This window comes from Manacus vitellinus, unplaced genomic scaffold, assembly GCF_001715985.3.
Source record: "Manacus vitellinus isolate BGI_N305 unplaced genomic scaffold, ASM171598v3 scaffold_21_pilon, whole genome shotgun sequence".
Classification (NCBI taxonomy): Eukaryota; Metazoa; Chordata; class Aves; order Passeriformes; family Pipridae; genus Manacus; species Manacus vitellinus.
Window position 1 is genome coordinate 235,843 of NW_021939546.1, and position 24,134 is coordinate 259,976.

At 38.2% G+C, this 24,134-nt stretch overlaps 2 protein-coding genes across 4 annotated transcripts in view; one reads left to right on the plus strand and one right to left on the minus strand.

The window, feature by feature from the left end:
• ABCA4 (ATP binding cassette subfamily A member 4) overlaps positions 1-2,308 on the plus strand; it is a 65,295-nt gene extending 62,987 nt beyond the window's left edge. Inside the window, exon 49 of the mRNA XM_018072175.2 lies at positions 683-2,308. Within this exon, the coding sequence (XP_017927664.2) occupies positions 683-805 (123 nt within the window). The 3' untranslated portion in view covers positions 806-2,308. The remainder of the gene's footprint in view (positions 1-682) is intronic.
• TECR (trans-2,3-enoyl-CoA reductase) overlaps positions 1,778-24,134 on the minus strand; it is a 23,819-nt gene continuing 1,462 nt past the window's right edge. The window contains exons 2-13 of one of the 3 annotated variants that reach the window (XM_018072171.2): positions 15,965-16,015; positions 15,491-15,542; positions 15,111-15,155; positions 13,648-13,751; positions 11,430-11,545; positions 11,215-11,320; positions 6,760-6,832; positions 6,629-6,672; positions 5,237-5,294; positions 4,425-4,513; positions 3,404-3,449; positions 1,778-3,304 (exon numbers count right to left, since the gene is read on the minus strand). In XM_018072171.2, the coding sequence (XP_017927660.1) occupies positions 3,177-3,304; positions 3,404-3,449; positions 4,425-4,513; positions 5,237-5,294; positions 6,629-6,672; positions 6,760-6,832; positions 11,215-11,320; positions 11,430-11,545; positions 13,648-13,751; positions 15,111-15,155; positions 15,491-15,542; positions 15,965-16,015 (912 nt within the window). In that variant the 3' untranslated portion in view covers positions 1,778-3,176. Of the gene's footprint in view, positions 3,305-3,403; positions 3,530-4,424; positions 4,514-5,236; positions 5,295-6,628; positions 6,673-6,759; positions 6,833-11,214; positions 11,321-11,429; positions 11,546-13,647; positions 13,752-15,110; positions 15,156-15,490; positions 15,543-15,964; positions 16,016-24,134 lie in introns of all 3 variants that reach the window. The other 2 variants (XM_018072172.2, XM_018072173.2) reach the window with 2 other exon arrangements.

Genomic DNA, 24,134 nt, shown 5'->3' on the forward strand with positions numbered 1-24,134 from the left:
ATAAATAGGTGCCATTTGAAAGCTGGTAAGACAGCATTTCCCAGATGACAGAATTCATACAACGCATTCCTTCAGGAGTAGCATCTGAGCAAGGTCAGCAGTTTGGAATGAGGCTGAGCTGAGAATAACATTTTATTTTAAATAAGAGGTTTGGAAGGTGTCGATTCAGAGATACTGTGAGAAGCAATTAGACACACAAAACCTGGAAAGTCCACTGGGACTTTTGGCAACACCCACTTCCTAGAGGGTATTGGCCCCATCTGTCTTCTTTCCTAAGTAACTGAGGGTCCCCATTTGCAAAGCTGTCTTCCATGAGATTGCTAGAGAGACACTCCTAGCTGTCTTTCAGCTTCCTACTAAAATATTCTGTCTCCTCTTTCCTATCACAACCAAACTCACCCTGTGCAAGCTGTGCAAACCTTGCTGAACCCATCTCCTCCTTAAGAAAAAATAGAATTTTATTTGCCAGCAAGTACATCCCAAGGAAGGAAGTTACCAGAAAAGAATTTACAGGGAAGTTTATCAAAAGAAATGAGGAAATCATGATCCTGGCTGATAACGCAGTGCCTTGGTTCAGTTAATGTCTATGGATTCCCCTTTGTGTCTCCTTCCTGAAGAGTGGTCATTCCAATAACTCATCTCAGTCAAGAAAATTGAGACCTTTTCTGCTTTCCTCATGCAGGTTTTTGTGAACTTTGCTAAACAGCAGATGGAGGATGAGGAAATTCCTTTGCATCCCCGTGCAGCTGGAGCCAGCCGCGAAGCAAAGGTGTCGCCTGCTTTGCGTCAGCAGGCAGTTGCATAGACTATTCTTACAGTCACCAGTGCTTAGTGTGCACAGGGCAAAGATGTGTCATACCAGAGCAGCACAAGGCTATAACAAAGGTTCCCACACTCAGTATTACACTGATTTTTTGCACCTTTCTGAGCACTGTGCTCTCAACAACAACCCTAAGCAACAGCCAACTTCTACTGCTCTACCAAGAACACATGACATGACAGCGTCAAAGGAAAGGCAGTAGAATAAAATCTTCCTCTAACATAAAGTTGATTATAAGATACAAGAAGAGAAGTCTCATTCCTCCTTGTTGACATATAAATAGCATCAAAGACAGTTTCTCTGTCTGGTGCTTTCAGGCTGGTAGGTTCTTCTTGTTTAACCCTTATGTCAGCTGCTACCAGCCAGCAGACAGGTCCCAAGGCAGAGAGCATTGCCCAGCTTAGAAGTGGATTCCTGCCATGCTGATTCCTGCACGGGACTACCAAGGTCAGAACATCAGTGCTGGCTGACGGGTCTAGTGCTGGGAGATTGCTTCACTGTCTCACCAGGCTGCCAGTGAAAACAGATGGTTGTCTCAGCAAGAATGAAAAGAATTAATTCAGATCTCAGACCCAGACAAGAAACATGCTTTAAAAAAATTAATTAAAATGATCTCATACTCCTCTTCAAGTTGCCTCAAATAGAGGCCAAATGTCAAAATGGAGATTAAAGAGAGAGTATGTCCAAATCTGCCAAAAGTTTTGTTTTCTCGTGGAGACCTGGAAAGATATCTTTGTTACTAAACAAATTTTTCTTCTGTCCTGTGACTGGACATTAAGTGGGTGTAAAGTATGAATAGGGTATGTGCTTTCTCTCTCCTTAGAAGGAAAATTTCGACCTGCTTGTACTCCACATTGCACTCAGTGGGAAATCATTTGGCATTTAGCTCTTTTCTCTGGTTCACTAGTTCACAAACTAGTGAAAAAAACAATACTGAAAACAAATTCATCATGACATATTGCTTCAGTTATCTACCAGATCTAACCATTTCTAAGAAATCTTCTCTAAGATATGTTTTACGGAAATAAAATCTGGGTCATGTATTTCTGCTTTGAAAGTTTTTGTTCTTCAATTGATGTAGATTTTTTTTTTAATAAGGACATTCTTGCTCTGTACTGTACAAAATATTACAAAACTTCAGCAACCAGCTGTAGCCTTCTCTTTTTGCCATAATTATTTCAACTGATTTCAAAACATAGTCTAGAATTTATTGCATATTTCATCCTTACAAAAAGTTGAAAAAATCTTTCTATACATCCATTATAGATAAATAAAGTAATTGTGAAACAAAACATTATCTATGCATTCTCTTCATATTCTAAAATAGCTTCTTTAAAATATCCTTCAGATAGATTTCAATAGCCTTTTTTATGAGATTTACACAAAACCCAACTAAGTCACACTGAACATCTTGTGAAAAAGAAAACACAGGAAGTCCAAAATGTAGCTAATTTTTCTCCCTGGCTCTGAAAATAGGAAGAGCATTCTGAGGACTAGCAGTCACTTCATGTATTTACAAAGTATATTAAAAACTATTCCAAGAAGCCTGATGTAAAATGCTTGGGTAAAAGGTCCTTTAGTATTGTAAGGACTTGTTGCATGAAAACAGGCCAAGTATCAAAGATATAGATCAGATTGTTTCTGAACCTTACTTACTAATATGCAATTTACTAATGAAGAAGACCAAAAAGAAACAAAAAACCCCCAACAGAGGATGTTACATTCACAAATACGACAAATACTTCTTACTTCAGACTCTTTTGGCAAATTAGGGGTTAGACCCAAATCAGGTTTTTGAGATATTGCCTATTTCTTTATTCCAAGAACCATTCATAATCTTTGGTAATGTTATTTGTTACAAAGCACCTGCCTCCAGGCAGCACACACTCTTCTTCAAGTCAAGGAAGGCAGATCATGCAACTGTCTCCAGGCCAGCTGGCCGTGCTGGCTGAACTGAGCTCTAGTAGTTAGCTGGTATGTCCTCCTTCCAATGTACTTCTGTCTTGCAGAATGCCGCTGCTAAATTTGGAGCTGCTTTTCAGCACAGACTTCTCAGTATTTCTGATCCATCAATCTAAATAGGCTAGTACAGAAAAATCTAAGTCAATCAGGTTACAGTGAACTGCGGGGTCTTTCAACTACCAGCTGTGCAACGAAGCTTTATTTTTTAAGGTGCTTGTGAGTTGAGAATTCTTGAATGTAAGGAAGTGTAGCTTTCAAGTGCATACAATTTCCCTTAGCAGTGGTGATTAAACATGCACCAAATTCCTTTAAATTAATTAATTTATTTGGCAGGAGGTTTATGAGGTTTTTCTTCTTGAAGTTCTGTGCAATATTCAAATTAAACCTTCTTTTCTTACAACAAAAAGGGAATAATTGGCGTTCTATGACTTGGATAATCCTTGAATTCTCGTAAGTAGGTGCAGTGTTTATCCTTTGCCCAGATTGTCATCTGAATGAAGCAAAGCAAGGTAAACAGCCCCACTGGAAGGAAAGGAAAAAAAGATACATTTCATTATCCGATTAAAAACATGTTCTTGCTGCTGACATCACTTCAGGTTAAAGTACCAAAACATTACTCACCTGGAACACACTGAGTCATGATTGTGAAACTGATCCAGGTCCCCACCTGTTTTGGCCAAGGAAATTTAAAATATTTCTGGTGACAGCATTTGCATTTATGTCTCTATTGATCAAAATAACCTTGTCCTAGTACAGGTAAATAAAAAAGCCAAGGTCAGCCAGATCAATTTTTAGTGTTAATAACCTTTAGCTAAGATGGTGAACAGTGCCTTATTATCACAAACAAAACCTTCATGTTTGCTTCCATAGCTATTACAATGACAAAATTTTAAGCATTTACAACAATGTCCTTTCAGTTTCTCTGCCTAATTTGTATTTGTCAGACCTCCATCAGTGCTAGGAATGGTAACTTTCTATAGTCTGAGACCAAATGCTCCTCTCTTTAATATCTGTTAATCTCCACTGAATTTAAAACCTGGTGCTGTCCTTCTGTGCACGAGTCAACGTTACACTGAGTTGCACTGATTTTTTCTGCTTTTGAACTCAGTCAAGAGTTTGGCTCCTGATTAAGGAATATTAAATTATAAACTGATTCAAGCTTCTAAAGCAGTCACCACCAACACAAGTGACTGTGTAAGAAGACTTCGGCTTGTTTTCTCTAGCACAATATCATCAATTTGTCTGACCATATCTTCTTGCCTGCTGTGATATTCCTAGGATCTTATGTTATAAATCCACCAGACACCCCCATCCCCTCATTACAACATTCAGTGGCAATCTCCCTGTCCCTGGCTGCAGAATTTGCACTGCTTTACAGTGTATGTGTCTTGTCTAGCAGCCACACTGAAGCACAGGCTCAGGGCTGTCTGCTCAAGTTTAGCCCCATCAGTACTGCCTCAGGAGAGGGGAGGAAGAACAGACAAGTTCCCATCCACAGTCTGATTTAATGGAGTGTAGGGGAGGAGGGGAAATGTATAGAGCTCAACTGTTTCAGAGGTTTCTCCCATGTTTAACATTCCAAAAGAAATGAAAATATATTCAGCAACGCTAAAATCTGAACATCTTGTTTGAAAATACATACCTCATATGTATAGTTAGGGCAAGATACAAAGAAAAACAGCCATGTGAAAGGATTCTTTGTTGGATATGGGATCTTACGGGTTTTGGATCCTATAGATTAGAAAACAAATCACAAAATATTCACACTCCTAAATACATAGTTTCCTATAAAGACAACCCAACTCTGCCTACTCCTGTGTCTCATGACTGTGAGAGGGACAAGCAGGATATGGGGAGACAGGATGTCCTCTGGACACACAAGAAGGAATAGAATAACTGTGAGGAAATGTTCTGGGCATTAGGATGTCATCTATTTATGCCTTTGATCACAGTCACTCCTGTAAGAAGAGGTATCTCAAATTTTAAATTTAGAAGTTAAAGGTTTTCTCAAATTGTCACAGAATGGGATTTTAGCAGTCATAGCTGATCACTGTAAGATGTTTGGCTCATGCCCAAGGAACCCTGATCTGCACAGGGATCTTGTGCCCCCTATAGAAACCAGTGAAATTACTTTTCCTTGCTCACCAAATCATAGCTTTTACTAGCACTGTTTCCTTTTGCACTGCCAGTGTAACCAGTATAACTGCTCCCCCCAACACAACCTGGGCCTTAGCAATAAAAATTACAGTAAGATAGGAAGTGCAGTTCAACAGTCTGATGTTGAATTCTTTGATCTCCCTTAGAATCCAGTCTTTACAGTGCTGAGCAACCTGTGCTCCCATAGCAGTCAGCTGACAGGTATCAACACCCCCCAGGATCAGGTCTTTCACAAGGCAGAGTAAATTAAGTAGTGAATGGCTGTGCCAAAGTGAAAAATGATTATTCAGTTTTTACCATTTCTCCGGAGGTCACTGAGTGCAACATGAATGGAAAAATTTCCAGCTTCACACAGCTGCAAGAAAAAGTATGACAGAGTTAAAAATGTGCTTCCCTTCTATTTGTTTTTCTTCCTTTTGTTATTTCCTGGGGTCCTTTAAAAATTTAGGAAAAGGAAAGTAATTTGTTGTAAACGTAATAAATATCCTTAACTGAGAGTGCTGTCCGACAGGAGGATATCTTCATTCAAACATGAGTCCATGTCATACTCAGTTATATATTTATGATATTTTCCAGAAAATGTGGACTCTGTGTCAAAAGATCAAATTTACTACTTAGATAATCCCCATGAGATCTAAATAAAACAAAGGGGATAAAAGTAAACCCAGGAGATACTTGCTTTATCTTTTGGTCATTCTTATGTCTTTAAAAACACCCAAAAATGGATTTGCATAGTTTTGGTTTCTCAGAAGTTATTAAAATCTCAAGGAAAATACAGGTTGGACTCTAAGTAAATTTTCTTCCCTAGAGTATAATTGCTATGAATCATGAAGTAAAATTGACCCAGCTTCCTTCACTGGTTTTAAAGGATGCTTCCCCAATCAATTATAAAGAAAGTGCATTGAAATGACCCATTTATATGATTATGGACAGCCTCCATAACCATCAGAGCAAATGACTAGTGGTCAGAGCTCCTGAGTTTTATTCCCAGCTCTGTACTCTCTGTTATGGAGTCTCTCTATAAAATGTGAATAGGTTATGAACTCATAGAATTTTCATACTAGGAAGCTGCTTTGAGATCCTGCAGTCACTGACAATTAATTTGTCCAAGTGAACAGCTGATGTGCTAAGCAAGTTGCTCATACATAGGAAAAATCTTTGTATATAGGTCACCTTTGTTGGCTACAGTAACATTGCTTGTGCATGTATGAAATGTTCCTGGGAACTGTGAGAATGAACAGTGATGAAGAATTTTGATTCATAAGGAAAGCTGTAAAATTTTCTGAAGCTCAGCAAAATGAAATTCTATCCCTGGACATTATCAGTAACATACTTTCTTAGTTGGTCTAAAACTCTCTGAGTTTTATGATCTGTTGTGATTCTTAACACTCAAGAAACAGTTCACAAAACAAACTCACTGGCTTTTAAACATAGTGTCACAAACTGGTGGTTCCAGCAGTTAAATATCCTAGTCTTGGAATGGATGTTGAATGAAAATATTCCCTTCTGTACAAAATCACATTAAAACCTGACAGATTTACTGTTCTGCATGTAAGTGGTCAGCTTTAGTGCTATGTTCCAAATGTTCAAGTTCTAAGTATCTGCTTATCCTACTCACTCCTCCATTTATACAACAGAAGAAATAAAGCAAGATATTTTAGCATTTTATAGAAAAAGCAACAAACCTACCAGAAACATGATCACAGCAAAATTTATCTGTTTTTTCCCATAAGCTATTAAAAAAAAAAGTTTACATATGATTAGTACTAGTATGCAAACACAACAGTACTTAAATCATTGTGGGTTGTTTTGCTACTTACAGGGAGGAGTGTAAAGAGGATGATTGATGTAATATGCAAGCCAAGCTGCAAATCCCCAATAATAAAAGCAGTTCTGAAAAACAGGCAATTTTTCTTTGTTTTAGTACAATCCTCTGGGCCAGTATTCACTGCAAGGACTGTTGATAACAATGGGCTAATCCTTCAACTTACTGATAATACGACAAAAGATGGCAATACTAAGTGTGGTAAGGTGGGAGCAGATAACAGGAAATAATAGAAAGGATGTAGTGCTCACAGAGTTAAGATTTCGTCTCAAGTATCTTCGAGCTGCTAAGTTTATAAACAGTTTTAGAAAGTATGATCACACTATTGAAAATGTCTGGAAAACTATTGGGCAAAGTTGAAGTACATACACACTGTATGTTAAAGAGAGATTTGTTTTGCTGACAAAAACATGTCTTTGTAAAACTAGATTTAGGCACTGCCCTCTCTTCCCTATTTATTACTTTTCACTGCCCATTCTCTTACCTGTCCTCTTCTTCTTCACCTCATCAGTTTGCTTTCTTTCCCATGCTTTAACTTTTCCTACCTAAAATCATCATGCCTCTGCACTTGCACTGCAATATCTTTACTTTGTCCCTTTTGCTGCTGTCCTTCTCCTTCTGTGATCCAGCTTCCATTCTCTAAACTCTGACAACATAGGTGTCATTAATGGCTGTACTGACTCACTCCTGACCAATCCGAGAGCTTGTTCACAGGCTTCATCCCTGAAAAAAACTCCTTACAATGACAATCTTTACCTCTTGTTTGGTTTCCTTGGCCCTGCCTCCTGTGGGGTTTTTTATGATGCTCATTGCTGCTTCCATAACTTGGTGACAGGTTTATTTTCTCCCTCCTTATATATATGTTGGTAGGAGGGAGGCCCTTTCCTGGCCCCTTCGTCTTTTCCTCCATGCTGTAACCTCTAGGAGCTATTTTCTTGCAGGCAGACTTTAACCCTCATCAACAACTCATAAACTTGCCTCTCGTCACTGGAGTCTTTTTCTTTTACCAAACCTAGTACCTCGGCGTGTTTGTTCATCACCTGGACTTCAGCAAGACCAAAACAGAGCTATTGTCCTTTCATCACTCCCCCTGTTCTTTTCCTTCACCTTATCTTTTCTTGCATCCTATTTTCAATCTTAAGTAAAACACTGATTGTCTTACTCTTTCTGGTGACACTTTTTTCTTGGCCTTCCAAATAGGTTCCTATACCATAGACATTTCTAGGTGTTTCTGCTTTCTCCTTCACAGCTTTGCTTTCCTGCTCATGCAGTCAAAATTCTTATCCAAGGCTGCATTCTTTTCTGTCTGACTGATTTAACTTTATTTTTTTGCTTTGGATTTTGCAGTCTTTTCCCCCTGTATATACCAGAACTGCATTTCTAGCAATAATACCCTGAAAAAGTGATTACCTCAGCGTCTGGAACCCGCACTAGCTGACTGCAGTGTCTGATGGTGCATTTTCTGAAAATGCTGGTGCCCCCTCATCTGCTGCAAACAGTAGGGTCAAACATTCAGTTGCATTTCCACCTTCTTTTCAGAGTTAATTGAACCACTGAAGTGCCCAGAGACCTTTTGGGTATGCTGTAATACAAGCACATAGTATATCCTTGCTCTGAGATTATATATTGAGATAACTGATGAGAAAGAGCAAATTATTAACCAGTAATTACAGGTTAGGTGGGACAAATGAGCAGAGAAATCAAATAACTTCCCTGTGATGAGTTCATTTTTCCCCAGGAAATGCAGCAGAATCAGAAGAGTGACTTCAGTTAGGGACAATCTATTTAGTGTCCTGTCCATAAACTGCTACTTCCTCCCTAACACTAGCTTCTTCAGCCAGCTCTTACAATTCACTAATTGCTGTACAAACTGAGGTAAAAACAGTTGCTTGTAATCTTAGAATGGCACCCTCAGAAAAACCTTTCCTTAGCTTCACAGCTTGGCACAGAATGGAACATATGGCAATGGATTTCAGTACAGTAAAATTAAATAAATTGATTATCGTGGCTCAGCCCCCAAAAATACATGTTGTAATTAAACTGAACAAGTACTGTTCAGCCAAAGAACATGATTTACTGCAAGAGTATTCCTCAGTTATAATAAAAGGAGTCTACCACTGTTAAGAACCTTAGCAGTAATACTATAAATGCCCAGATCCCACTAGAAGCCTTATTGCTCATACAAAGGCCTCTAGTGAGGTTCAGCTAGGAACAGCAGAGTACCTGCAGACTTCACGAACTCACTTGAAAGAAAGTGTTTCTTTTGAAAGAAAGCAAATCTTTCATATTCTAGGTGAATAATAAAGCTTTACAACAACCTCTTATAGGTCAAGTTGAGATATTGCATAAAGAATAATAAATTATTCTTAAATTTTTGTCTTCTCTACTGCAATTGATGATCCCTATTTCTTGATGTCCTGCCTATGTTTATTCATGATCAGCATGTACCCTTCTGTTTGTCTTATTATATTGTCTTCTGGTTTAATGGTATTTATGAGGTCTAGTGTTTCCTTTCCTCCAGATGTTTTTCTAGAAAGTGATGATATCCCTTCTTTTTACTCATGAAAATGTTCATGAGTAAAGGGTAAAGAAAGGGTAAAGTAAAGGGTAAAGAAAGACCATGTAAGACTAACCATTATACTAATTTTTGAGGAATTCCACTGGTACTTTCCTATTATTAAAGGTCTGACAGATCCTTTTCTGGCACTTTCCTTCAATTAGTTCCTTTATTACCACACAGTTTCTGTATATTAATCCGTATCTTATTCACCTTGAGCCAGTTGTTTACTAAGTCCAGATAAACCAGTTATTCTACCTTTGCAATGCCTAGAAAAATCATAGAAAGAATTACACTATCTTAATATGTAGCATGAAAAGCTTTTGGTGAAGCTGCTGTATTGTAGGGCATAATTTATTCCCATTTTCATTTGGTAAACAAAGGATGAAAATCACAAATCTCATGATTTGTGTTCTGTCTCAGATTTCTGCTTATTGAGACTGAAGTGTCTCCTGTAAAGGCAGCATTCCATTGTTCTCAGGAAATAAGCTACCTATATCTGCTGTGTATGTGATCAAACACTGAAAGTAGGAAAGTTTTGTCTACCATTTGGATGTGATGGAAAAAAGTAAAGATGATGTGATATTTTTCTCACTGTCACAATTTTGGAGTAACACCACCAAGGTCAATGAAATTATAAAAGCAAATCAAACCCAAGCATCGCTAAGCATGTAAAATAAGAACTGTCAGCAACTGTACAGATGAAAGCAAGTGCCACCAGCCTGAGAAGATGGAAAAGAGGAAGTGATCAGAATGACTGGTACAAATATCAGTTTTAGCATCAACAGTTTGTATGGTCTGAAAGGAACAAGTAGTTGTCAGAGCACTGAGAAAAAGATTTATCACACTGAATGAATTTTTTTCAAGGTAAAGTTGCTCATTTATCTGCTGTTTAACATACCTTAGCTACTGTTGTGTCAAGATCTGTGAACCTTCTAACAATGCCTGCACTCTTGCTGCAGGAAGCACAACAAGTTGCTAGGGAAGATTCTTTTGGAGGGCCACTGCTCCACTACAGGCCCTTCTTTCATTTCAAAAGCTCCCACCAGAACGACCAGGGCCGCTGGACAGTAAGGAGGTAGCCACAAGGTAGAGCTTCCACTGCTGGAAGTATCCCTGCCGTAATGCAAATTACAAGGGACTGTCTAAATCTCAAATGTTAAATACCCAAGTGCTGATACCACAGGCTTTTCCAGTTGAGATGATAATCTCTTGTCTTCCTTAGTATAAGGCGTATTTTTGACAACTAGTATGTGCTTTGTTGCGAACATTTGTAAAACAACTACAGCCCATGCATAACCATGCAGTCATTGTACTACTTTGCAGACATGTAGGAAACAGGGAGTCTGAATCCCAGCGATTTCCCTGTGCCACAGCAGGCTGGTAACATTAAGGAATGCTCCTGTGGAGAAGAAAATGCAGAACAACCAAGATGCCTTGTGCTGGATCAAAGGTAAATTAACAGTTGCTTAACAGCAAAGAGAGTGTATGGAGCAAAGAAGATATAAAATGGTTGTTACAAAAAATAGTTGTTATCTTTAAAAAAGCAACTCTTCCAACATTGTGCCTGCCTGTACCACCTTTAAAGTTAACATAAAGTTACTAAAACCTTCACACCCAAGGAGCTGGCTGAGTGAAAAGGAAGAGTATGCTGAAGGTTTAAAGTTCTAAAAAGTAATGAGACTACTATAATATTAGTAATAGTATGGCAGCATGTATGTTATACAATAGTGACATTAGGAAATCTTCTAAAAGAACTACAGCTTTATGGGTGAGATTTGTTGTACATTGTTACAAAAGCCACACCAAAAAGTCCATACTGTAGAGGCAGAGCATAGGCTGGGTAGGTTGGATTTGTAAGGGGGGCTATGGATAGATTCTGACACAATTTACCTTCACAATTTTCCTCAGTGGCATAGTCCCACGGGAGAATCGATGAACAAATACTGTTTCAATCAACCTTTTGATGTAGTGGAAAGAATGGCAGATACATGCCAAGCTAGAAACAGCAAGACAAAAGCATTTAAGAGTGCTTAAAAAACCAAGAGTGGCAAGACATTTGGAATAAGGCTACGAGAAATACTGCTCATGCCTGCAAACGGACTTACTTAACTACTGGGTGCGGACTTGATGTAAACCTCTCATCCAGTCCATAGACAAAAGTCATGCGGAAATAAAACAGAAAATAGATGAACAATGGACCTGTATATTCTATCAAAAATACCTGCAAAAAGAGAGAAAATAATTAGACAGCTGAATTAGATGATGGTTTTGCTTTGGTTTCTTTGTGATAACTATTGCAGTGGGATAAACACGTCCACTGACCCAGGATGGCACTAAGAGAGGCAGGGAAGAAAAAGCAGTTTTGGGATTGGGCTATGAAACTGGTAGACATGCACGTAAATATTTTGCAATGATTTGCCTCAGTTTCAGTCAAACAGCCATTGCCAATGCAGCATACACAGTATGGGTATGAAAAGATAACAATGTCAGCCCAAAGATCATAACAAATATGCATGCACATTACATTTATGCAGCTCTCACCCCTCTCTTGCACTCAAGAACTGGTTTTTTTGAGTTAAAATGAAATTTGGTGAAGAATTTGTCTTGAAAAAGAAGAGTTCTGCTACTAAATGAATTTTGTTTAAACTGGGAACAGCTTGTAAGTGTTCACAGTGACCCCATCTGTGTGAACAGTTAGCACAGCAGTTGTCCTGGGAAACAATAATTTCATTCTATGTTCAAACAATCTTTAATTTGAACACAAAGAGAAAAATAAAAAGAAGGAAAAAAAAAGAGAGGAAACCAAAGAAGCTATTCCTTAACTTGATTTCATTTCAGATAGGTGTGCATTTCTTAGGAACATCACTCTAAACTGAAGTTAACTTTGGACCAAACATTAACAGTTGAATTTTCCACACTTCTGTAAGTGAGGAAAGTAGGCCCATACCTCATTTATGGAGAAAGAAGGGAAGTTGATTGTATTTCTTTCAGAAAACCCCCAAACAAAAAAAAAAACAAACACAAACAAACAGAAACTCAGCAACAAAGCAAACAAAAAAACCACCAAAATCACTGTTTTCTAATATGTTTAGAATTATTTTGATAGAAAGCTGTGTCATTGACTTCTGTTACAATCAGCATTTTCTCTGGGGCAGATCAGATTTGGTTGTAGATGAAAAGTTTGTCTTTTTTATTTGATAATAATGAAGTATTTCTTTGCTTATGTTTGAATGAAGCAGCTTGAAGGGCAGGGAGAGCAGAACATAAAAGAAAGATTATGGAATGGCAGAAGCCTGGTGTTACTCTGCACTGTGATATTTTGGTACATATTAATGTATGTGTGTCTTGGGAGTCTACACTGCCATTAGAAGTTTTTGCCTGTCTTCCTGGTTTTTTTTGATTGTATAGTAGCTGCCTGATTTATCAGCATTGCATCCAAGGAAATAATGTGAAGATTCAGTCTTGCAGAACATTTGACTTTCTTTATTTTACCTCCTATTAATGTTGTCTTTGCTATTTGTAGTCAACACAAGATTTTATTGGTGTCTCATAGCTAAGAAAGGGTAAATATGCCTTTAAATTATGGGGTACTTTTCCTTTGATATTGTGCTGTTTTATTGGAACTACTGTAATATGTGCAGCAAGGACCTTCTAAAGAGTTGGAAGGGTCACTGGTCACCTCACTGCATAATAAACAGCAGTGCTGCATTGCCTGCCAAGGGAGTTGTGATAGAATTTGCATTTGAGCTAAGACAGTAAATATGCAAGGTCCTTGTGGATGGCTACTAATATTGCAGAAATTATCAGCTGTTGTTAGCTTGACACAAGCACCCTGGGACACAGTCACATGCAGGCAGCTAACTGATCTTACTGTCTGAATTTCCTTGCTGAAGTGACTTCAAGTACTGGCATGTGAAGTTGCTCACATGCCTCTTTGCAGGAGAAATTTAGAGCAGTATAATCCTAATCTTTGTCAGGAGTTGCACAGGTCCTGTGAAGCAGTCCCCAAAGGCATTTAGACCCCGAGTTCCTAGTGATTTTGCAGTAGACATCTAAATCCATTTGAGAACCTGGACCTTAGTTCTGTAGAGTCGACGTACCCTGCAGCATGTTTTCCACTGCTACTCTCCCAGTGAACCAGGCATTCACAGTAACTGTTACTGCTTTCCCTGATTAATGAACTGAAGCAATGAGGAATCATTGCCTGCATCCACTATCAGAGCAGACATCATGCAGAAGTATTGGAGAGAGACAAAAAGTGGTGTAAGGATTAATTATGGAATGTTAGCCATTAAAATGGCTCAGACTTGAAGCATAGCTCACCGTAGTCCATCCTATCTGTGGCCCTAAATCTTTAAAGTATAAGGTAGCAGTTGTGCCAACAGGGAGGTGCTGCAGGATTTCTTCATCCCTCAGGGACTTTCCTTCTGAGAAGGAAAGAAGTAATTAAGTCTCAGTGAAATTCAAGTCAACTTTGGTAGCATATTAGCTTTATATTGTGCTTTAACCAATCTGTGAGATTCTTTGATGCGACGTGGGTTTATTGGAATCTCAATAAAAAGACTAAGAATATTTATACTTTATTTTTATTTATCCCTGTAATCATATATAAGCCTGGATCCTCTATTCACACCAAAACAGTTAAAAGAATTCTCAATCCTATATATTGCCTGCCTATTCTAGTAGACTTGCTTCATCACTGTTAACAGCAGAATTTGCTGATAGGTCACTGCCCTTTAGCATAATTCACTGACCTCCTAGTCACCTGCACCTCTCTCTCTCTCCTCTCTCTTCCACTCTTCTCCTTGCTCATCATCAAACAAACATAAGATAGGATAAGCTGTGATTGGAAATCTCTCCTACAGAAATTTTCATTGCCTTTGTTTTCCCAAACAACCAGCTAGGGGGTGATTCCACGTGAGCTAGTATTCAAGCTTTTAATGCCTAGGTTGGGGAAATCTCCAGAAGGCCAGCATTTTCTCATGGCAAGTCTCACAACATTCATGAAGGAATCTGACAAGGTAGACCTTCAAAGAAGAAAATAAGGTACTCATACATTTCTTTTCCATGGATAGATTTTACAAAATGGACTAATCTTCTCCAGCATACTTCTAAGGGACTGTTTAAATAAAATAATGCTTAATGAAAGCAAAAGAAAAAATGTTTTATGTTTTATACTGAATACTAAGATGAATTTACACAGTTTGGCCATTAGACTATCTTTTGTGCACTGAGGCCACGTACTAAGAGGCTTCTAGTAGCAACACCTACAACTGAATGAAGTCAGCCGGCTAGCATCAGCTTTGTCAGCAATTGCTACATCCATGGCAATGTGTTTTGCATTAGCTCACCTCAAAAGAACTGTAATTCCTGCCTGAGAGCAGAGGATTATGTGAATTGATCGCTCAGACTCAGAGCCCTTTTTAGTACTCCCAGCTGAGCCTCACTCTGGAGATCATCTCACTGCAGCTAAGGGAAAATTGATATCTAGGTTCTGTGCTGCCTGTCTTGAAAGCAGAAGTCAGAGAGCTCAGTAGTTAGAAAGTGCACTGGAACAATGTGCAGACTCCTCAGTTAATTACCAAGCACCAGGCACCAGGTGCAATGGTGGAACTTTGTTCAGTACTTCCAAAGAATTGTATTTGTTATGGATTCTCTTCAGCCTTCATAGTGCTAATTAACATAGCTGGAAACTCATTCTTAAGAGCTAATAGCCATTAAAAGTACACCTTTTGTGCCAGGGCCCTGCTCAGAGATTAGATACTCTAGTCCTCACAAGTACTTACTTGGATCAAGTTTTATTGACTGCCTTGCTGGATACCACCGAGGATCTGTAAGACCATACAGAATAGTGTGACATACAATGTTTGGTTTAGGTCATCCACTATTATAATGAATGCAACACAACAAGATAAGATTTAGCTAAAGATTTTTATGAATATTTATTCAACATTAATATCAGTGATGATTTATGCAGCAGAAAAATTACAAAGGTGTATTAGGAGAGTATAAAATAATTATACTGAAATCTCACTGTGATCACATTCATGTGCAGGTTATCAGCACTATGTGTGTGTATATCACATGTTTCATATTATGTAATTTTTTCCTATTTATATAGTGGATATTCTGATGTGATGTGAGCTGCTGTAGAAGTTATACTCACATAATTTATGGAACATCAATCTGATCTCTCTAATTGTGGCATTTGGTTCCACCTAGGCAACAAAAATATTGCATATGTAAGATGCATATTTTGAAATACAAGTACTAGGTTTAAAACTATTAAGTCAAATAGAAATGTGACTTAGAAAATGTAACAGTGTAACTTTCTTATAGATGTCTAGCCTTGGTATGAAGGATTCAAAGTATGACAGGAAAAAGGAAGGACAATTTTTGACATGTGTTTCAGAGGCAGCTTCTCTAGCAGCCATCAAGAATTACTACAACAGCATTGAAAGCTCCTTCTGGAAAAGGGTCAAAGTACCCTGCAGTTAGTATGAAGTTTGCATAATTGCTAAAAGTGGCCAAAGAAAGACTAGCAGGAGATGAAATACCCTTCATAAACATTATGTTTACTTAAGAAAAGTTATTAATTTCTAAAAAGTCACCTACCCTTTTAAACAGATTTTTGTTTTACCTTATCTAGGAAGCATAGCTGTTTCTTTGTCTCCCAATCAAGGATTTCCACCTGATAGGACACAAAATGATAATTAATAATTATTGGCTAAATAATGCCTAAACTCTTAGTTGATTCTCAAATTCACAATCATTGTTCAGAGTGAGACACCATTTTACTCTGGTCTGCGAATTGTGTTAAAAACTCTCCCGATGTTCTCAAGAGACAGCCTTAATCATAGCCAGGTTCTGAAAGCACTTGACTTGCAAGAAAAAAAAATATTATTGCCAAATGAATTGTCTTCCTGGATATATTCAGAAGCAGAAGTAGCTCGCTTATTGATCAAAACACATCGATCTAGGGTGTTTTCTTATACTAGAGCAAGAGGAACAAATAAGGGATAGAGAAACTTCACAGGAATCAGTAGGGAACAGTATTTTTATTATGCATAAAATTAAACAGTTTGAGAAAAAAATTTAAATATGTATATATATGCATGTAAGCAAATATTCTGAGTACATACAGCTTAAAGATCAATGTGTATTTTTCCCAGAATATTTTAATTGTGAAGAGAGTGGAAAATATTGGTGGACATAATGAACAAATGCAGCTAAATATCTGGACTTCAGAAACCCTTAAGCTGTTGTTATAGGAATACTCAGTGTTACTCTTGCCTCTCAGACCACCTTTTCAGTAACTACATAGTAGCATTTTAAATTCAAAGTAGTCATTAATCCTCAGCTCTGAAAAGGAAAGTTTATTTTTGTGATCAAATGCACTTTGGCAAAAAGTTATTATTTTAATCAATAGTCAAGCAGAAAAGTCCCCAAACATTTCAAAGCCCAGTTGCAGCAGGCCACCAAAACCTAAAATACAGTGATAGTGTGTTAGTTTAATTTGTTCTCATCAAATGCTGTAATGGAACTTTGTGGTATAGCTACGAGTGAAAGTTCAAAGCTTATCTTAGTACCAAAGAGTTTGTTGCAGTTGTTGGGTTTTTTTTATATACACATCTAGCATTAATTATGTTTGGTATTAACTGGCCAAGAGGATAGATTAACATTAGACTTTAAATATGATTCCTCACTAAAAATAGGAGTCACTGTCCAGTATCTTTCTAATAGGGCTGCTTTGAAGAGATGGCTTGTTTAGAGTATCTTATTTCCTTGTTTTACTTGTCCCAAATGGTTCTTTCTCTATTGGTGCAGCAATGGAACACTTCAGCTCCAGCCAGAACTATCTCCACAAGAGATACTAATGCCATGATATTTTCTACCTGTGCATTGTAAGTCCAGCTGGGACATCAGGGGAGGCAAGCACTGTTCCTCCTTTGTGATATGGAATAAATATGTGACTGGGATATGTTTTCCCTTAATTTTTTATATTTGAAATAACACGAATTTCAAGTTTCAGTGTCTTTTTGTGTGAAATCTCCATGGGAAAGCAAATGAAGTGGATTCCTTTTCCAGAGGTCTATTCTTGAAGTACATCATTCTGACTCTTGCAGCCCACAGAACAAGTGCAGGGCAGGGAATGGTGAGAGGCAATGTGTCCAGTTGGAATATGGAAAAATCCAGATACAAGGAATTTTTTCACCATGATTTCAGTCAAATATTGGAAGTAGTTGCTTAGAGAGGATGTGAAATCTCCGTCCTTGGAGATATTTAAGACTGGACTGGACAAGACCCATTGCCATACAAAGCTGTATCTGCTTTGAGCAAGAGTTGGACTAAAAGACTTCCAGAAGGCCCTTGCAGCCTAAATTGCTCAATGTTTCTTTTTCTCCTTTTTTTTTTTTTTTACTTCAAACATTTCATTTACTTTGCATTACTTTCAAAATCTAAGAAATATCAAACATTCTTTCCCTTTTCAGAAAGATGGATGCAGGAACACAGCTTTAGATTCCACTCCAGTCCATAGAAAGTTGTGCAACAACAGAGTGAAAGCAAGGTGACTGTTTCCTCTAATTATCACATCTCTTGGCTGTATCATAACATCCCCCAGTGTGTAGATGTTCCCTACAAAAGGGACACAAAAGCCTGATCCAAAGCAAGAAATGGTGTCTTTTCCAATCATAACGGCCAATCCCATGAACTGACATGGCACTGAACACGGTGTTTCCAGTCTTCAGGCACAGCACCAAGCCAATTAATGTATTGGTTGGCAACAGTTTTTAGATACCCAGCAGTCTGTTCTTGGAACACTTACTGATGGGAATCATCTCTTTCAAACATAAATTGTTTGCCTCAGAGAACTTTAATTTCTTTGTGTTTTCAAAGCATTTAGCACAATAGGACGCCAGCGGTTGGTCTGCACTAGTGTTCCATGACTTATGGTCCACTTATTTGGTGAATTTTTAAAGGCATCTTCAACTACAGCTTCTCTAAAACTACTTTGAGCAGAACTTAATAAATAGGCAGATCTGTGCAAGATGTTAAAAACTTGTATAAGTGACTACAAATATATATCTTTGATGCTTAGAAGACAAATTTGTTCTCTTGCATAAGGATTAAAGATTGATAGTGTCATTAATAAAAGCAAAAATCTTGACTATTACTATTTAGAACAGGCTGAGGGCAAAGAATAATCATTATACGATATAAGCAGCTGTTAAATTTTTATTCAGAAAGTAGAAAGGTAAAATAAAAGGACGAAAAGTTTATTCATAAGAGAAAAACAGAAAGAGAAAAGTGTTTAAAAAGAGTTTTTAAGATGCAGTGTCTCTGCAATAGGATTACAAAAATATAGTCAATCAAATTCCTGCAGTTTAAAGCCATGTCAAGTGCTGAAGGATCAATAGATCTTCAAAATTATGTAATAACTATTATGGAAATACTGACACGTTTATCATGTCCGTTCATCTTAGAAGTTTTATTTTAAGCCATTTGTAATCAGCAGATTAAGTAAACTGTAGCTGAGTGAGACTTTGTATGCACTGACATAAGCATACATTGTATTGATTTCTTTTGAAATTACTCAGTTATAAAAAAAAGCTTACTTCACAGTATAGGAACCAATCACCAGTGTGAGAAAGAGTAATGCAGAATGAATTCTCCCTGAACTGTTAGAATGCTTACAGAATTTAACTTTAAAAAGCAATCCAGTGGTTGCTGCAGTCCTAATTAAATCTTTCTAAACATTTTTCCTGTGGAATTAGCCATTTGCTCTATCTCCTTTGACTTTTCTGGTAGACTGTGTTGTTCCTGAAGGAAGTAAGCATGCCTTAGTATGATCTCACATTAGGGCATATCAAAAATAGCCTTCTTGAAGTCAATAAAGTTAAGCCAAAGGGAAATTGCTGTAAGTGTACATACTCTGAAAATTATGTTTGTGCTGCTGCTGCTGCTGTTACAATTGACTTTCATCAGTCTGAAACTTCCCTTGCACAGGAATGTACTGTTGCAGATGATAAGTCTAAGGATCCATCTAGAATTTCATCTTTCTGTAACAGCCAGCAGCAGGTGACTCAGAAAAAGTAATAAAACAGGGCAAGAATGTAGTGACCCGGGGAAGGGAAGAGACAGACACAGTGATTGTGATTCTCCTGCATTAGAAGTGCTGCCTGTGTATTTAATAACTTTTCATGGATTTTTTTTTCCTCAATTAGTTTATCCACTTGCCTTTTAAACCTCCTTAAACTTTTTGCATGCACAGAGTCCAGAGGCGGGGAGTCCCGTAGCTTAGCCACATGCTGTGTGAGGAATTCCCAAAGCAGAACCAAGACATATGTTCAACCACAAAGCAGTATTTTATCATCTTACCTGTGAAGTGCTGTACATTATTCTGTAAGTAGTCCAACTAAGTAAAGCCTTACCTCTTTGAAGAAATTGGCTCATATTCCATGAGACTAGAATCTTATTATATTATTTCACTGTGTATAAAGAGAAGAGATACAGTGACGCCCATACTCAAAATGTCTCATAAAATTAATTTTCACTTTTGTAGAATTTAGATGTCTAACATTTACAGGTTCACAAGGTATACACTAGGTACGTACTCAGCTTCTAAGTTCTGCTCCTGTGCAAGCCAATGGGCACCAGTGTCTGACCTGTGCTGAAATTCACTGTGCATTTTTATTTCTTCCACCTGTTTCAGATTTGTTAGTTAGACATGCTCTCATCTAAATCCCCGAAGACCTTGATCCGGTAAGCATCTTTATCCCAAGGTCAGCACAATGCACAGCATTTAAATTATTTCTGGATGAAACTAAACTGTCAGCAAAGGAGTTGATCTAGTTCTTCATGTTTTATATGTAATAGTTAGACACACTGCCAGGAAGTGAGAAAATTGCTTTAGAATGTCTTTTGCCATTCCCCACTCCTCCCACAGAGGGAGACTAAAAAGCACAGGCAGGAGGGGACAGGAGTGTATTCCAGTGAAAAGGGCAGTCTACTACCAAAGAGAAATCCTGAATTTCTTCCTCTGTGTGCTCCTTCAAGCACTGCTCACTTCCATTGTAATTCTGTTCAGTATTTCTTTACAGTGGATGCCTTTTGGGACACCGTACAGTAAAGGGATAGAGTTGAAGTAAACTTGGATACCTTAATCAAATTGTCATATCTCATCATGGAACTGGGTGCCTAACACAAAGTCATGGCAAAACCCAACTCACTTTGTGTGCCTGGACCTAAGGATGATAACAAGTATCCTTCAGAATGGTCATCCTTCAAAAAGACAAATCCATTTGTATAATTGACAGGGATAAAATGAGCCAGCATAAGAATGGTCAGGAAGTAAAAGGAAGGTCTAATCATTTGGGGGGGAGGCAGTTTATTTTTCAGGAAAGGAAGAACCGTTGGATGTTTTGTAGTGAATTCTGGCTCTTGAAAGTCTGTGAAAGCTTTCCAGCTTTTACTAGTACAGCATCTTTCATGAGGGTACACAAGATGAAAAAAGAACCTGCAGCAGTTAATACTGACTCAGTGGGTATTTACTTACACTGGCTAACGCAGAGCTCCATGTTGCCAATATCCCAGGCACACTAAAAAGTCACATCATTCACTGAGTATCACTGTCACTGTGAAGCTCATTGGAGCGCCTCCATCTGAGAACCTGAGCCAGCTTTGACTCAACACGAAGTAGACATCCAGGTTTTCCAACACCACTGCATAGCCTTTTCCACATGGAAGAGAATATTCATTGCCTTGGGGCTTTAGTATATGGAGATTATTTTCTACAATGACAATACTGAGGTAGAAGACATTTACAAATTTTTTGTGAAATCACAATTATATCTTTGCATCATCACTGGTATTTGGAATGTTGAACTTCAGCATCTCTAGTTTCATTACTAGTCTTCATGCATCATTTGGTGTATGGATGTCAAAATGTATATCCAGTGTATGCTTTTGACATGGAATTGAAGAAACTGAAGAGAGAGAGATTTTTTTCATTGTTTTTTATACAGCGGCATCAAGGATGGTTCTGCTGTCTTTCGATAGGGCAGGAAGACTGGAAGCCCTGGGAAGTTTAGAGACCTTACACAGACAGGTGAACTCACAAAATTTGTATTCAATTTTTTTTAAATATACTTCAAAGAAGCTTTTTTTTTCTAAAATAAGACTTTTAATTTCAAATGTAGCATTCAAATTCTGAATAGCTTCAGGTACTTCCTGCCAAGTAATGTTTTACTACCATCTTCTATACAAAATTAAGTTTCTCTTTAAAGCTTCATAGAGAAAAAAGCCAAATTGCTGGTTTTCAACTGAAGCAGCACAACTACTGTTGGAAGTCTTGGTAAGTGTGTGAAGAAGTGATAAGAGAAGAGAAACGAATAATGTTTTTGCCTATCATCTCATCTCTTTCTGTGATTATAATCTTAAGCGTTACTTTTGAAAACAGAGCAGATGTCTTCAAACAGCAGGGCAATTTTCAGCAGTGTCCCTTTAAATGTCTGTTAAAATAACTCATATATGGCCTTGTCTTTTCAGGTAATTCTTCGAGGATGCAGAATCTTAAATTGCTCTGCAGTCCTGCTTCTGGCACTTGCTCCCAGTGCTCTTACTTGACAAGGCTTTAGACAGCATAGCTCTGAGTGGGAGAAGGCTTTGTAACAGGAGCTGTGACATCTCAGCCATGCTAGCTAGGCAGCAACCACCACCCCTCTTACATTCAGAGTGTTTTCATCTCAGACAGAAGAGGGGGGAGAACTTTAAATGCCAACGAGGGGGGCCAGTACATTATTGCTTTTAGACTGTACTGCATATGTCAGTTCAATCTATCCTCAGGGTGTGAAGACTCCAAAACCTTTTTGGTTATCACTGCTCACAAAAAGCACTTCCCATCCAAACCAGTTAAGGAAGCAAAAGCACAACTATTACACTAATTTTCTTTGATGTGAGTGTATTTGTTCAGGATCTTTCCTCTAGAAAGTTAGAATGCCATACTATTTTCTTTATATGAAATGCTTTTGAGGACCTAAACCTGAGAAGTAGAAAAAAAAAGATAGAATTCATTAGCCAAACTTCAGAGATCTACTACAGATATTTACATCTGAGCATGTCACTTAGACATCCCTTGCATGGAAAGGAGGAAATCAGACACTTTTAGGATAAATTGTACCATAAGCTCTGAAATATATCTCAAATAGGTCATAAGAGTTGTTCTCCAATCAGTTTGGAGAAATGAGCACTCCTAGAGAACATTAATCTAGACACAAGTCTCTGTCATACATCTTTCAATCTTTGGAGCTGAATCCCCTGAAATTATCAGGTGCAGTATTTTCAGGTACATAGTTCTTTTTAGTTGTCCTTGCCAAGCTTCTTCTGAGCTATTAGTGATAAAAAAAACCTGAGTTGAAATTAGAAACACACCAATACCTAAAGTAAACAAGACGGTTTGGTGATTGTAAAGTGCTCTGTGATTCTTATCAGGATGCACCCCGAAACAGCAATAAAGGCTAAATGGCTAGAAATGTACAGAGGAAAGTACAGATCTATACGGTTCCTCTAACACAGAACGCTAAAGTTTGGAACACCAATAGAGAAGTGGAACACTCACTTTCTCTCTTTTGGTAGCTCAGTTTTGAATGCATGGTGGGGAAACGCAATTCAGAATTCAAAGCCGATGACTTTATAACAGAAAGCAAATCAGCAGAGAGAACAGTGCAGAAAGCACTATGTAACAGCACTGCCCAGTGTTACCCAGGCAGTCTTTGTCCACATCCTTCCCCCTGAGCCAGCTCAGACACACATTGGAGGAGCTTGACAAATCTGTTTCCACCCATTATCTGCTGTAAAGAGAAAAGGACTAAGACATACAAGGCTGATGTGTGATCCATAAACCATACTGAATTCAGATTAGTGCTGCTTAGGCACAGGTTCTTGATTTAGGGCTCAAAAGAACCTGAATCTGCTGCTATTGTACTGCCTAGCAAGACAGAACAGGACATTCAACTCTTATGTATTTCCCCATCTGCAAAATCAGGTAACAATAATGATGTCCGTGCTTTTGAGGTCTTCTAGGAACTAGTGCTATTCAGGAGTTCAAGTAAGGCTGAGGCAGAAGAGCAAACCTGAAGACATGACTGAAGGCATTCAGGAGACACACAAGTGCCTGCTTCAGCATTTGGATCACACAACAGTTTGGGACACTGGTAGAAATGCAAGAGGCAGTGAAAAGCTTGACTGTTTTTCCTAAAAAATAAAACACCAGGGAAGCCAGCACTGCTGAGGAAACGGCACGGTGCAGGTGCTACATAAGAGCTGTAGGCAGCTGTATTTTGCTGAATTGTGATGTCCAGAACATTTTTATAGCTTTGAAAAGCAAAATCTAAACTTTCAGGTCATGGTAAGTTACTAAAGGAGCAGACACTTTTCAGATAGTTTCGCATTCTGTTTATGTTATAACAACTAGTTTGTAATTTGCACAGGGAGAAGGAATTGTGTTCCTCCCCCTGTGCATTGTTTTTAGGCAAGTCGTGGTGGAGAAACTGAAGTATAAGTCTGCTGAAACACATTCAGGATTGATGTCATTTAGCTTGTACAGACCTTCAGCCACTCAAGATTTTTCGTATTAGCCAGCCTAACTAATTCTAGCAAAGAGTCTTTGTGGCTGTTTACGTAAGTCGATGAGATGTTACCTTGACGCCCCCCAGGTGCGCGTTACTCTGCGCTTTCTGTAAGCACAAGGAGCTGACTGTACTGAACTTTGCCCGGCTACTTCTCGTTCCCCACGCAAGTTCGAACACCCC